Genomic DNA, 13,504 nt, shown 5'->3' on the forward strand with positions numbered 1-13,504 from the left:
ATAACATAACACTGGTGTCTTTTACAAACCTTTATTCTGAGTTACACCTAAACAAATGTATGAAAATGGAGAGCTAGACTAATGTTCAATCAATTCTACAATATTGCTTTATTACATAATAATAGGGCAACCATGATCGCTGACTAATTGACAGATTTTCAAGATATTGTTTAAATAATGTTCTTTCTTATGTATTGGAGTTTCTTAGTCAGGTTAAGCATAAACCCCCAATAGTTCCAGGACACACAGGGCTCCCACAGGGCTTCCACAGGGTTCCCACAAGGCACATAATATCAATGTGTGTGAACCTGAGTGGTCAGTCAGTACATATCATCCATTACTTCAAACATGTTACGTAATCGGGTTTAGTTTTACATAAACAAATGTAATCTCACAATGGAAACTCCTACAGTTAGTTTTTGGAATAAGAGGCATGTTCAGCTGCAGAATGTTCTATCATACTACTAACACACTGGTAGCAACACCTCATCCAACATGGACACTCAAGTACTGCTAAAACCTGTTCAGGATTTTGTTCTTTACATGGTGGCACACTACTATTACAAGGTTGGGAGCAAATAGCCTGGAACACAATCTTCTTCCAGAGACTGGTATCTCAACGACTGTGGTATATTCAGTCCCAGCTCTTTTACACTCTCATTGTAACAGACGTCCTGGTTTCAAGTGAAAACTTGTTCTACTCTATGTGCATCGTAGTGTTGAAGGCTTGAACGTTTTCATTTGGCTAAACTAAGAAACAACACAAATGAAGAAATATATAAATCCAACCTTGTCCTTGGACATTATTGATACAGTGTTAAAACATGGTTTTGTAACAGTACTAAGGTTTCCCTATTGATGAATCAGTAGCCCTTCGGTCCCCTGATCTAGACTAGATCCAGGGAGCTGGTGTAGGGAGAAACACTGATACATGGAGACTTCAGCAATAACACTACTTAAAGCCTGCAGGTGTAATGCTTTATAACATGTTCTAAGCACAGATGAGCCTTTATAATAAGGCTTATACTATGTTATTTTTCACAACATATGAAAATATCAACTGACAAAATTGCCGGATGTTTAGACAGGATCATTATGAGTTGATAAGACATAAGGGGTCATGCATGCTTATGACAAGTCTTATAACGCATTGTAACAGCATGATAAGGCTTTTCCACTCCAGCATATCAGTCTCCAGTATCTGACACCTTGACAGTCACTTTCCTAAAGCCGGGTGTGCACTACATGACTTTCAAAATCCTAACATGGCTGAACCTCTCGCACTAAACGACCGTCTTTCCTGTAGTATTTTGTTGTCTTTCCAACGTAGTGGTGCCACACAAAACGATGTGGCACAGACAGGGGTCACACTACAAGATTCCTCACTTGGTCGTGAGGATTGTCCATACCAATGTGTCTCGCGAAAACAGTTATGTGGTTAGATTTAACGTAGCTACAACAAGCTGTGGCTCAAAGCAGCCTCATAAACGTGTTGTGTAAACCCAGCTTAAAGTAGTCCATCTCATAGAGCCATTCTACCCTCCACTATAGCACTGTGTAGCTCCTCATTCACAGCCTCATAACGCCCTGCTCTGGAGTTCAAAAAGTAGATCTGGTCAGTTGATAAGCGTGGATCGTATCCCTCCCTCTGCAACCGGGTCTTCTGGATTTTAAAGGTACCTAGGAGGAGGGAAACAAAGAAAATAGGTCATTAATGCATTTCATTTTTCTTGGAATGAGCATTAGATGCTTCATGCAAGGCCTTATAAAAAATACAATTGATCAATATTTCACATTAGAATTAGCCTTGTGTCCAGTCCACTCACCTGTGGTGTCTACTTGTGGGGAGATGCGTAGGAACACAGGGCGGGCGTAAGGAGGCAGGGCCTGTTGGACCTCTCGCAGGAATGCATCACAGTCAAATGTCCCTGTTGGGTCTGCGATGGCAGCCATCCCTGCCTTCCCTTCCACATCTACGGGGAGACAAACATACACGTCAGGCTTTTCACAACACCATGCTGCAAATGGCCAAAGACAAGTCTTCCTAATCACTCAACTTCCCTGTTGACTGGTCGATTTTTACATTTATTTAACAGGGACAATGCTGTCAAATCAACATTTAAAAAGGCCCAATTCAGCTGTTTTTACATCAATATCAAATCATTTCTGGGTAACAATTAAGTACAATAGTGATATTTTTCCATTAAAATGTAAAAAAATAAACAAATAGCTTATTTTTAGCAAAAAACTATTTCTCAAGCTAGAATTTTGCCTGGGAGTGGTTTGAGTGGAGAGGAGACAACTGAAAACTAGCTGTTACTGGCAGAGAGGTTTGGAACTCTTATTGGTCGATTAACTAGAATTACCACCTGGTGATGATACCAGGCGAGCCAAAACTCCACTCAGGCAAAACCTGCTGATTAGAAGTTCCTGTGTAGATTATATTTTCAACCAACAACTATCAGGAAATAGCACTGGACAATTTTGTTAACACTTTTACAGAGTTTGTTTCATCAGCTGTACAATGAAACACAGGAAAACAGAATTTTGACTGCACTGGGCCTTCAAGTGGAGAGTAACTCCTGGTTTCACCTCCTGTCACTATCATACATGTAACATGGTGCACATAATGTGAACTTCATCTCACCTGGTACAGCTACCCCATACACAGCCACATCGGCCTGGCCCAGCAGACCACTCAGTGTTCCCTCCACCTCGGTGGTGGAGACGTTCTCTCCTCTCCAGCGGAACGTGTCCCCACTGCGGTCCCGGAAGTACATGTAGCCCAGCTCATCCATCACCAACACATCCCCTGGGAGGAGGTAGAGAGAGGTGAGTTGATTACACATTACATTGTGGTAAAGATAAGGACTGATATAAAAGCATTAATTCCAAGTATGATAATCGAAGTAAACATTAAATCCATAATTATTGTTTAATCACACTAAGGGCCTGTGGGTTTACCTGACAGATATGCCGAGTCATTTTTCTTGAAGACGTTGTTGGCGATCTTCTTCCTGGTGGCATCCTGGTTGGCATAGCCATCAAACCTCCGTAGCGGGTCCTGTTGGTTGATCCTTCCCACCAGCAGCCCTGGCTCCCCTGAAGAGAGGAGTCGTACATGGAGAGGTCAATCTATCCAAGTGTAGTTATGAATCCCTTTTTACATACATTTTTCACAAGATGCTTTACAGTTACCCAGGTTAACATTCACACACACAGTTGGTTTTGTAAAAGTCCTATATTTATCGATATCGTGTCTAAAAATTTCGATTTTCGATATCGGTGCCCATTTACTTACCAGGACAGCAGGGCACACACAGGCCGTGCCTGTCCCTCACTAGTTCCGTGGTCTCCTCATCCACTTTCATGAGGCGGATTGGGTACACATTGGGCAGGATGCGGCTGTTGAACCCACAAGCTCCCACCTTGTCAGTGGAGAAGACATAAAAAGTATTTGATACCACAGGAAGACCCTTTTATGTAAATAAGAAATAATAATGGCCCAAGAATAGATCCTTGAGGTACACCACATTGTGTTGTGGCTCTATAAAAGTCGCAGTCTTTAGCAAAAATATATTGCTCTCTATTATTTACATACTTGTTGATCGAGGCAGTTGACAACATTGCCCATGACCCCTACCTTGCCGTCCATGTTGGCAATGCTACAGTTGCATTCGGTGGCTCCGTAGAACTCCCCAACCTGGGCCACCCCAAAGCGCTCGGTGAAGGCCTCCCAGACGCTAGGGCGCAGCCCATTCCCCACCGCCAGGCGAACCCGGTGACCCTTCTCAGATGGCCGCACCGGCTGGGACAGCAGGTAGCGACAGATCTCCCCTATGTACTGCACCACCTAGTGGACGGATGGGGAACAGCGTAGACATCAGATTTAAATTCAATGCGGGTTTCAATCAAAAATCTTATAGCTGCACATCGACCACTCAAGAGTCAGGATGTTCTTCCTATGCTCAAAGAAAAGGATCCATAAGCTTTTTTCTACTTACAGTGCAGTTGTGCTTGATGCAATCTTCCCAGAAGCGACTGGCTGAGAATTTCTTCTTCACCACCACAGTGAGTCCATTGATGAGACACTGGCCTACACCCATGATGTTACCTGTACAGGAGAGGAACATTGGACAGCCAGTGAGGGTGACAGGTTGAGGAGCAGAATCAGGACCATACTGTCAGACCAAACCAAATGACTCCTGAAAGACGGTGGAAGGTGGTGGGACAGAAGCAAAAGATGGAGAGATGAATGAAGAGAAGACACACACACCTGCAGAGTGGTAGAGGGGAAGGCAGTCGTAGATGATGTCATCCCGGCGCATGCGGAAAGCATGGTATCCAAAAGCAGCGATACGGTAATACCTGAAGATAGAACAATACAAAAAGGATTCCATAATCAAATACATGAATGCAGTGGGTGCTAAGCTATAGCATTGGGAATCATCATACGCAGAAACACACCAGACAAGTGTATCACTGCTGGATATTAGGATGCTGCGACAGAGACTCACCGACTGTGCACCACTATGGCAGCTTTAGGGAGTCCTGTGGTGCCTGAGGTGTATATATAGAACAGACGATCTGTTGAGGTTGGTGGTTGTGGGGGAGGATGGAGAGAGAAGGGTGAAGAGAAGGAGAAGGACAGGGGGGGAAATGGGAGGGTGGAGGAAGTATAAAAGGAAGGGAGGGAAGAGGGAAGCAGGGGAGGATGGAGAGAGGAAGGGAAGGTTAAATAACATGACTGAAACAACACATTCTATTTACAACAGTGAGACTGACAATCACAACAACAGAGAGACAAGTGGTAACTGGTACCCACGCAAACCAAGATGCGGACACCCACTCACACTGTCCTCACACCACATCTAAACGAGAGCACAGAGACCCCAGATAGCCCATTTAGCAAAACCCCTGCATCTCCATACAGTAAGGGAAGAAAGTATTTGATCCCCTGCTGATTTTGTACGTTTGCCCACTGACAAAATAATGATCAGTCTATAAATTTAATGGTAGGTTTATTTGAACAGTGAGAGACAGAATAACAACAAAAAAATCCATAAAAACGCATGTCAAAAATGTTATAAATTGATTTGCATTTTAATGAGGGAAATAAGTATTTGACCCCTCTGCAAAACACGACTTAGTACTTGGTGGCAAAACCGAACCTTCAGCTCCCTCCACAGATTTTCTATGGGATTAAGGTCTGGAGACTGGCTAGGCCACTCCAGGACCTTAATGTGCTTCTTCTTGAGCCACTCCTTTGTTGCCTTGGCCGTGTGTTTTGGGTCATTGTCATGCTGGAATACTCATCCACGACCCATTTTCAATGCCCTGGCTGAGGGAAGGAGGTTCTCACCCAAGATTTGATGGTACATGGCCCCGTCCATTGTCCCTTTGATGCGGTGAAGTTGTACTGTCCCCTTAGCAGAAAAAAACCCCCAAAGCATAATGTTTCCACCTCCATGTTTGATGGTGGAGATGCTGTTCTTGGGGTCATAGGCAGCATTCCTCCTCCTCCAAACACGGCGAGTTGAGTTGATGCCAAAGAGCTCCATTTTGGTCTCATCTGACCACAACACTTTCACCAGTTGTCCTCTGAATCATTCAGATGTTCATTGGCAAACTTCAGACGGGTATGAATATGTGCTTTCTTGAGCAGGGGGACCTTGCGGGCGCTGCAGGATTTCAGTCCTTCACGGCGTAGTGTGCTACCAATTGTTTTCTTGGTGACTATGGTCCCAGCTGCCTTGAGATCATTGACAAGATCCTCCCGTGTAGTTCTGGGCTGATTCCTCACCGTTCTCATGATCATTGCAACTCCACGAGGTGAGATCTTGCATGGAGCCCCAGGCCGAGGGAGATTGACAGTTCTTTTGTGTTTCTTCCATTTGCGAATAATCGCACCAACTGTTGTCACGTTCTCACCAAGCTGCTTGGCGATGGTCTTGTAGCCCATTCCAGCCTTGTGTAGGTCTACAATCTTGTCCCTGACATCCTTGGAGAGCTCTTTGGTCTTGGCCATGGTGGAGAGTTTGGAATCTGATTGATCGATTGATTCTGTGGACAGGTGTCTTTTATACAGGTAACAAACTGAGATTAGGAGCACTCCCTTTAAGAGTGTGTTCCTAATCTCAGCTCGTTACCTGTATAAAAGACACCTGGGAGCCAGAAATCTTTCTGGTTGAGAGGGGGTCAAATACTTATTTCCCTCATTAAAATGCAAATCAATTTATAACATTTTTGACATGCGTTTTCTGGATTTTTTTGTTGTTATTCTGTCTCTCACTGTTCAAATAAACCTACCATTAAAATTATAGACCGATAATTTCTTTGTCAGTGGGCAAACATACAAAATCAGCATGGTATCAAATACATTTTTCCCTCACTGTAATACTCTCCGGGATGGCCAGTTGACTGACTGGGCTTCCCACTGATATGCCTGAGATTGACTAAGCAATAACCTAGAGTAAGTTTCCCAAACCTCTCCTTGAGTACTCCCAGCCTGTTCCACTTATTCAATTTATTCCCATTCTAGTACACCTGATAAAAATAAATAAATATATACAGTTGAAGTCAGAAGTTTACAGACACTTAGGTTGGAGTCATTAAAACTCCACAAATTTCTTGTTAACAAACTATAGTTTTCGCAAGTCGGTTAGGACATCTACTTTGTGCATGACAAGTCATTTTTCCAATAATTGTTTACAGACAGATTATTTCACTGTATCACAATTTCAGTGGGTCAGAAGTTTACATACACTAAGTTGACTGTGCCTTTAAACAGCTTGGAAAATTCCAGAAAATGATGTCATGGCTTTAGAAGATTCTGATAGGCTAATTGACATCATTTCAGTCAATTGGAGGTGTACCTGTGGATGCATGTCAAGGCCTACCTTCAAACTTAGTGCCTCTTTGCTTGACATCATGGGAAAATCGAAAGAAATCAGCCAAGACATCAGAAAAAAAATTGTAGACCTCCACCCACAAGCCTGGTTCATCCTTGGGAGCAATTTCCAAACACCTGAAGGTACCACGTTCATCTGTACAAACAATAGTTCGCAAGTATAAACATCATGGGACCACGCAGCCGTCATACCGCTCAGGAAAAATATGGGTTCTGTCTCCTAGAGATGAAGTGCAAATCAATCCCAGAACAATAGCAAAGGACCTTGTGAAGATGCTGGAGGAAACAGGTACAAAAGTACCTATATCCACAGTAAAACGAGTCCTATATCGGCATAACCTGAAAGGCCGCTCAGCAAGGAAGAAGCCACTGCTCCAAAACCGCCTTAAAAAAGCCAGACTACGTTTTGCATCTGCACATGGGGACAAAGATGGTACTTTTTGGAGAAATGTCCTCTGGTCTGATGAAACAAAAATAGAACTGTTTGGCCATAATGACCATCGTTATGTTTGGAGGAAAAAGCGGGAGGCTTGCAAGCCGAAGAACACCATCCCAATCGTGAAGCACGGGGGTGGCAGCATCAGGAAAATTATGTGGGTATATTGAAGCAACATCTCAAGACATCAGTCAGGAAGTTAAAGCTTAATGCTGGGCCAATTGTGCGCTGCCCTATGGGACTCCCGATCACGGCCCTGGGTTCGAACCAGGGTCTGCAGTAACGGCCTTAGACCGCTGCGCCACTCAGGAGGCCTGATACATCTAATCAAGGGCTTGATGATTAGTTGACAGGTTAAATCAGGTACGCTAGTACTGGAATAAATAAAATACATGGAATTGGCTGAGGGTATGTGAGGAGAAGTTAATATGCCCTGGAGATAAGTTCATACTAACAACACATAATTTACTCAAAGCTCAGCTGACACCTGGAGCTGTCAATCAAAGCCACATCTGCCCTAGATTGAATCTGTGACACGGATACCAAAAAAGAACCACGACTGAGTAGAATACAAAATCACCAGGAAATTGGGATGGATCAATCATCTTAGGGAAAGAGCTTCCAATTTAGTCTTGGTAATTACAGCTCTTTGTCTGAGTGAGACAATGAGTGACAAGGAAAAGTGACTGAACTGTTTTATTTCACTTGAAAAAGTGAGGATGACAGTGGAATATTCATTTGGAAAACACTCCATGCATACAGATCCATTTTTTTTCATGTGGGCTCATTTTACCTGTCAGCTCTGACCTACTAAGCTGTCAATGTGAGATGGGTATTAGCAGATAGTTGTGGACTCCAGCTAAACTGTTTTACATATGACGAGATACATTTTATCTTGTTGGAGACTGGCCAGAGATTGTGAGGTATATGTTACCTTGGCAGCAAGAGAGCATAGTAGTGTGTAGTATTATGATGTTATACACAATATTACATTCTGAAATGCTTCAAAATAAGTGTCCAGCCACAGGTATCTGTAAGATATAGGAGACTGGATGAACAATAAGATGCGAGGGAAAGGAGGACACTCACCATTGAAGCTCTTGGGTGGGATGCAGGGAGGAGGGGGCAGTGTAGGGGCCGAGGCCAGGATATAGTCCAGATTCTGGGCAGCCAGGGAGGCCAGACAGTCTACACTGAGCTCTCCTGTACAAAACCGCACCATCGACGGGCTCAGGGATGAGCTCACCTCCAACATGGCTGAGGAGACAAAGAGAGGAGGGAGAGAGATAGGAGTGCGAGAAATAGAGGAAAGAGAGGCAGAGATATGAGGCAGAGAGAAAGGGGGAGAAAGAAAGGAGAGAGATGATGGGAGAGATGGAGGGAGAGGGATAGAATAGGAATAGAAGAGGGATAGGGAGAGTAGAGGGATAGAATAGGAATAGAAGAGGGATAGGGAGAGTACAGGGAGAGTAGGGGCATAGAAGAGGGAGAGGGATAGAAGAGGGAGAGGGATAGAGGAGGAATAGAAGAGGGAGAGGGATAGAAGAGTTGAGGGAGAGAAGACGGAGAGGGATAGAAGAGGCAGAGTAGAGGAGTGAGCCACAGGATATTTCAGAAGGGGACTTTCACTGGGAGAGTGAATACATAATTGAAAGGTAGTTATCGATTAACTACCTGGTCAAGGGAAGAGACTAGAGGTCGACCGATTAATCGGAATGGCCGATTAATTAGGGCCGATTTCAAGTTCATAACAATCGGACATCGGTATTTTTGGACACCGATTTGGCCGATATTTTTTTTTTTTTTCACATTTATTTAACTAGGCAAGTCAGTTAAGAACACATTCTTATTTTCAATGACGGCCTAGGAACGGTGGGTTAACTGCCTTGTTCAGGGGCAGAATGACAGATTTTTACCTTGTCAGCTCGGGGATTCAATCTTGCAACCTTACAGTTGACTAGTCCAACGCTCTAACCCACCTGCCTTACATTGCACTCCACGAGGAGCCTGTCTGTTACGCGAATGCAGTAAGAAGCCAAGGTAAGTTGCTAGCTAGCATTAAACTTATCTTATAAAAAAACAATCAATCAATCATAATCACTAGTTAACTACACATGGTTGATGATATTACTAGTTTATCTAGCGTGTCCTGCGTTGCATATAATCGATGCAGTGCGCATTCGCGAAAAAGGACTGTCGTTGCTCCAACGTGTACCTAACCATAAACATCAATGCCTTTCTTAAAATCAATACACAACTATATATTTTTAAACCTGCATATTTAGTTAATATTGCCTGCTAACATGAATTTCTTTTAACTAGGAAAATTGTGTCACTTCTCTTGCAACAGAGTCAGGGTATATGCAGCAGTTTGGGCCGCCTGGCTCGTTGCGAACTAATTTGCCAGAATTTTACGTAATTATGACATAACATTGAAGGTTGTGCAATGTAACAGGAATATTTAGACTTATGGATGCCACCCGTTAGATAAAATACGGAACGGTTCCGTATTTCACTGAAAGAATAAACGTTTTGTTTTCGAGATGATAGTTTCCGGATTCGACCATATTAATGACCTAAGGCTCGTATTTCTGTGTGTTATTATGTTATAATTAAGTCTATGATTTGATAGAACAGTCTGACTGAGCGATGGTAGGCACCAGCAGGCTCGTAAGCATTCATTCAAACAGCACTTTCATGCGTTTTGCCAGCAGCTCTTCGCAATGCTTCAAGCATTGCGCTGTTTATGACTTCAAGCCTATCAATTCCCGAGATTAGGCTGGTGTAACCTATGTGAAATGGCTAGCTAGTTAGCGGGGTGCGCGCTAATAGCGTTTCAAACGTCACTCGCTCTGAGACTTGGAGTAGTTGTTCCCCTTGCTCTGCATGGGTAACGCTGCTTCGAGGGTGGCTGTTGTCGATGTGTTCCTGGTTCGAGCCCAGGTAGGAGCGAGGAGAGGGATGGAAGCTATACTGTTACACTGGCAATACTAAAGTGCCTATAAGAACATCCAATAGTCAAAAGGTATATGAAATACAAATCGTATAGAGAGAAATAGTCCTATAATAACTACAACCTAAAACTTCTTAACTGGGAATATTGAAGACTCATGTTAAAAGGAACCACCAGCTTTCATATGTTCTCATGTTCTGAGCAAGGAACTTAAACGATAGCTTTCTTACATGGCACATATTGCACTTTTACTTTCTTCTCCAACACTTTGTTTTTGCATGATTTAAACCAAATTGAACATGTTTCATTATTTATTTGAGGCTAAATTGATTTTATTGATGTATCATATTAAGTTAAAATAAGTGTTCATTCAGTATTGTTGTAATTGTCATTATATATTTAAAAAAAATTATATAATAAATAAAATATTAAATTGGCCGAGTAATCGGTATCGGTTGTTTTTTGGTCCTCCAATAATCGGTATCGGCGTTGAAAAACCATAATCGGTCGACCTCTAGAACAGACAAATCATAATTACAAGAAAGATAGTGTACTGATGCATTATGCATAGAATGTTGACAATAAAAGTGCAACAAAACAAATGAGCAGACAGAACATCACTGTTGACCCAGACAAACAGAAAGCCAGACAGAATACTGACATAAGCAGACGGAACACTGCTGCCAAACAGAATGTCGACCCACCCAGACAGAATCAACAGACAGAACTCTGAGATGGAATATTGCAACAGACCATCAGAAAAAAATTGTTGGAATGCTTTATAATGATAGTTAGATGTCTGAAATAAGCAGACGTAAGACTGTTGCCAGACAGTTGACCCACCCAGATGTACAGAGACAGAATTCTGAGATGGAATATTGCAACAGGCCATCAGAACATTGGATATTATCTTTGGAATGCTTGCAAGAAGAAGCCTGCAAGCATGAATAAGAGGAGTGACCCGATCCTTGATCAGCACTCGTACTCTGAGACGCTTTGTGAATACCGACCCCAAACCCCACATTTCCCCATCTCTGAATCCCACCTACCACCAGCCAGCTCGGCTCCGAACACGATCCCTCTGGACGCAGACACTCCAACACAGTGCAGGAGAGCATCCCTCTGCAGGTTGAAGTTGATGAGTGCTGCCTCCACCCCCACCTTGGCCAGGCCCAGCCAGAGGGCCACCTGCAAGGGCCGGCTCTCCATGAAGAGGGCCACCACATCCCCCGGGGCCCAGCCCTGGGCCAGAGCCCATTGGGCCACAGCGTTAGACAGCAGGTCCAGCTGGGTGAAGGTCCACGTCTCTCCTGTGGCATCGTAGATGAGGGCGAGTTTATTTGGGTGCTGCTTCACCGTCTGGGCAAAGATGGAGGGGATATTGCTGTTGCGTCGTAGGTGGTGCCACAAGGCTATCTTGACTCGTAACAACACATAAAGGCCACTGGAAGGAGTACAGAGATGGAGATTAGGGAGAGAATGTTACTATTTTACCATTACCTATAGTGATGATGACTAACTAGCAAAAGGTACATTTCCTGAAGAAAATGTGTGTGCCTGCTTCAGCAGTCTGAATGTGTTTTTTATGGTAGTAGAAGTTGATGCAAGCACACTACATATTCTTAACAAATTAAAGGCACTCACTTTAGGTCTCTTTTGGCAGTACGGACTACGATGTAGAGGTACTTCCAACCACCTGTGCCCAGAAAGACCCCGAAGCCTGCTGCTAAGCTCCAGGACCAGGGTACCCCGAAGAGACGCAGCAGACCCAGCGATCCCAGAGACAAAGAGGCACTCGCTGCATTGCGCATCCTAGCAGTGGAGGAGATGAGTTTCAAAGGGTTATAAGGGTGGGATAAGTGAGAGAGACAGGCCTACAGCATGGTGTTAAAATGTAATGGCAGAGGGGTAAGGATAGAGGGTGTACAACACGTGGCAGTGGAGGACAGAGAGGTAAGAGTGCTTTTGGACCAGTCTCTCTTATACAAATGACTCACTTGACTGTAAATGACTACCTAACTTGACTAATTTCAACAGTGAAAAAGTAAATATGTGTAATGAATTAAAATTAAATGCGAGGTAGCCTCGACCTTATAGGATGGCTTATAGGATTACATACTGTATAGTTGGTGTTTGAACCGTGATTTATTTGTTGTTTTAGGCAGGCTAGTTAAAGTAGCACTGTGCAAAAATGTTATCATATAATGCAGCCTTGCCTACAGAGCGTAGGCCTAGTCTCTTACCTGTGATCATACACGACCCGACGACGAACTATTTGAGAGCGATGTCCCTAACCTTTCACCTAGTAACCGAGTATTCTACAAAATGTTCAATAGCGCTTTAGCCACTACCAGGCTTGTACACAAATTAGAATCGCCACCACACGCTGTTGAGTTCGTTGCAAGGATAACATTTATCATTTGAAATATAGCTACATTAATACGTATCTAAATGTTAACAACAGTTTAACTGTCACAGCACCAAATTGCTATCAGAACAACGCCTCTCAAGTAACAATGCATCAAATACATAGCCTACGCTCTCTAAAGAATTCCCGAAACAGATTCACTAAATGATGGAATGACTAGACAGTTAATGGATACTTATCTATTTGTAGTAGCCGAAATATAAGATTCACAGAACTATGTACTCCATATTGAATGTTATTGCATTGCGACGACCACCAACAGCACCACCCTAATAGTATCGTCCTTTCTCTGTGAACTCAGCCATTTGCTCCTCATCGAATTACCGACTCAATCCCATTGGCCGATGTTATGATGACGAAGGGGAATCCGCCTCTTGACCCGCCTGTTTCAGGTTCACTTCATCCAGTTGACCAATGATTGCAAGTGTTGCTACATATTGAGAATATTAAATCACATTCAGACAAATACTGTGTACTGTATACAGATATCCTACTGAAACGATATATCTGTGTGATGAAACAATCCCTGATCTATTCTCTACTTTGTCATACAGAGGCACTCAGGTAGGCTGTACTTTCCTTTTGAGTGAAATAGTTTTGACCTCTACAGTAGCCTAATTCGTTCTACAAATGTTGAAATGAAACTTTATGAAGGAGCAGCTATTTATTTTGAATCACAATGAAGCAATTCCATGCGGCCATTTAAAGTAAACATAAACATTACAGTCTGGTGGGTTACAACAAAGACGATCTATTATATTGACAAGACAGTCAAGT

General features: G+C 43.2%; 1 protein-coding gene across 1 annotated transcript; it reads right to left on the bottom strand.

Moving 5' to 3' along the window:
* Window positions 1-15: 15 nt before the first annotated feature.
* Window positions 16-13,041, bottom strand: LOC106606772 (long-chain fatty acid transport protein 1). Its single transcript, XM_014203130.2, has 13 exons — window positions 12,543-13,041; window positions 11,944-12,111; window positions 11,349-11,743; window positions 8,436-8,603; window positions 4,518-4,587; window positions 4,277-4,368; window positions 4,005-4,114; window positions 3,644-3,853; window positions 3,302-3,428; window positions 2,965-3,102; window positions 2,648-2,812; window positions 1,827-1,973; window positions 16-1,680 (listed from the first exon to the last, which is right to left on the bottom strand). The coding sequence occupies exons 2-13, from the start codon at window positions 12,108-12,110 to the stop codon at window positions 1,523-1,525; spliced, it is 1,947 nt and encodes a 648-aa protein (XP_014058605.1). The 5' UTR covers window position 12,111; window positions 12,543-13,041; the 3' UTR covers window positions 16-1,522.
* Window positions 13,042-13,504: the final 463 nt, after the last annotated feature.

This window comes from Salmo salar, chromosome ssa06 (genome assembly GCF_905237065.1).
Source record: "Salmo salar chromosome ssa06, Ssal_v3.1, whole genome shotgun sequence".
In the NCBI taxonomy this organism is placed as follows: domain Eukaryota; kingdom Metazoa; phylum Chordata; class Actinopteri; order Salmoniformes; family Salmonidae; genus Salmo; species Salmo salar.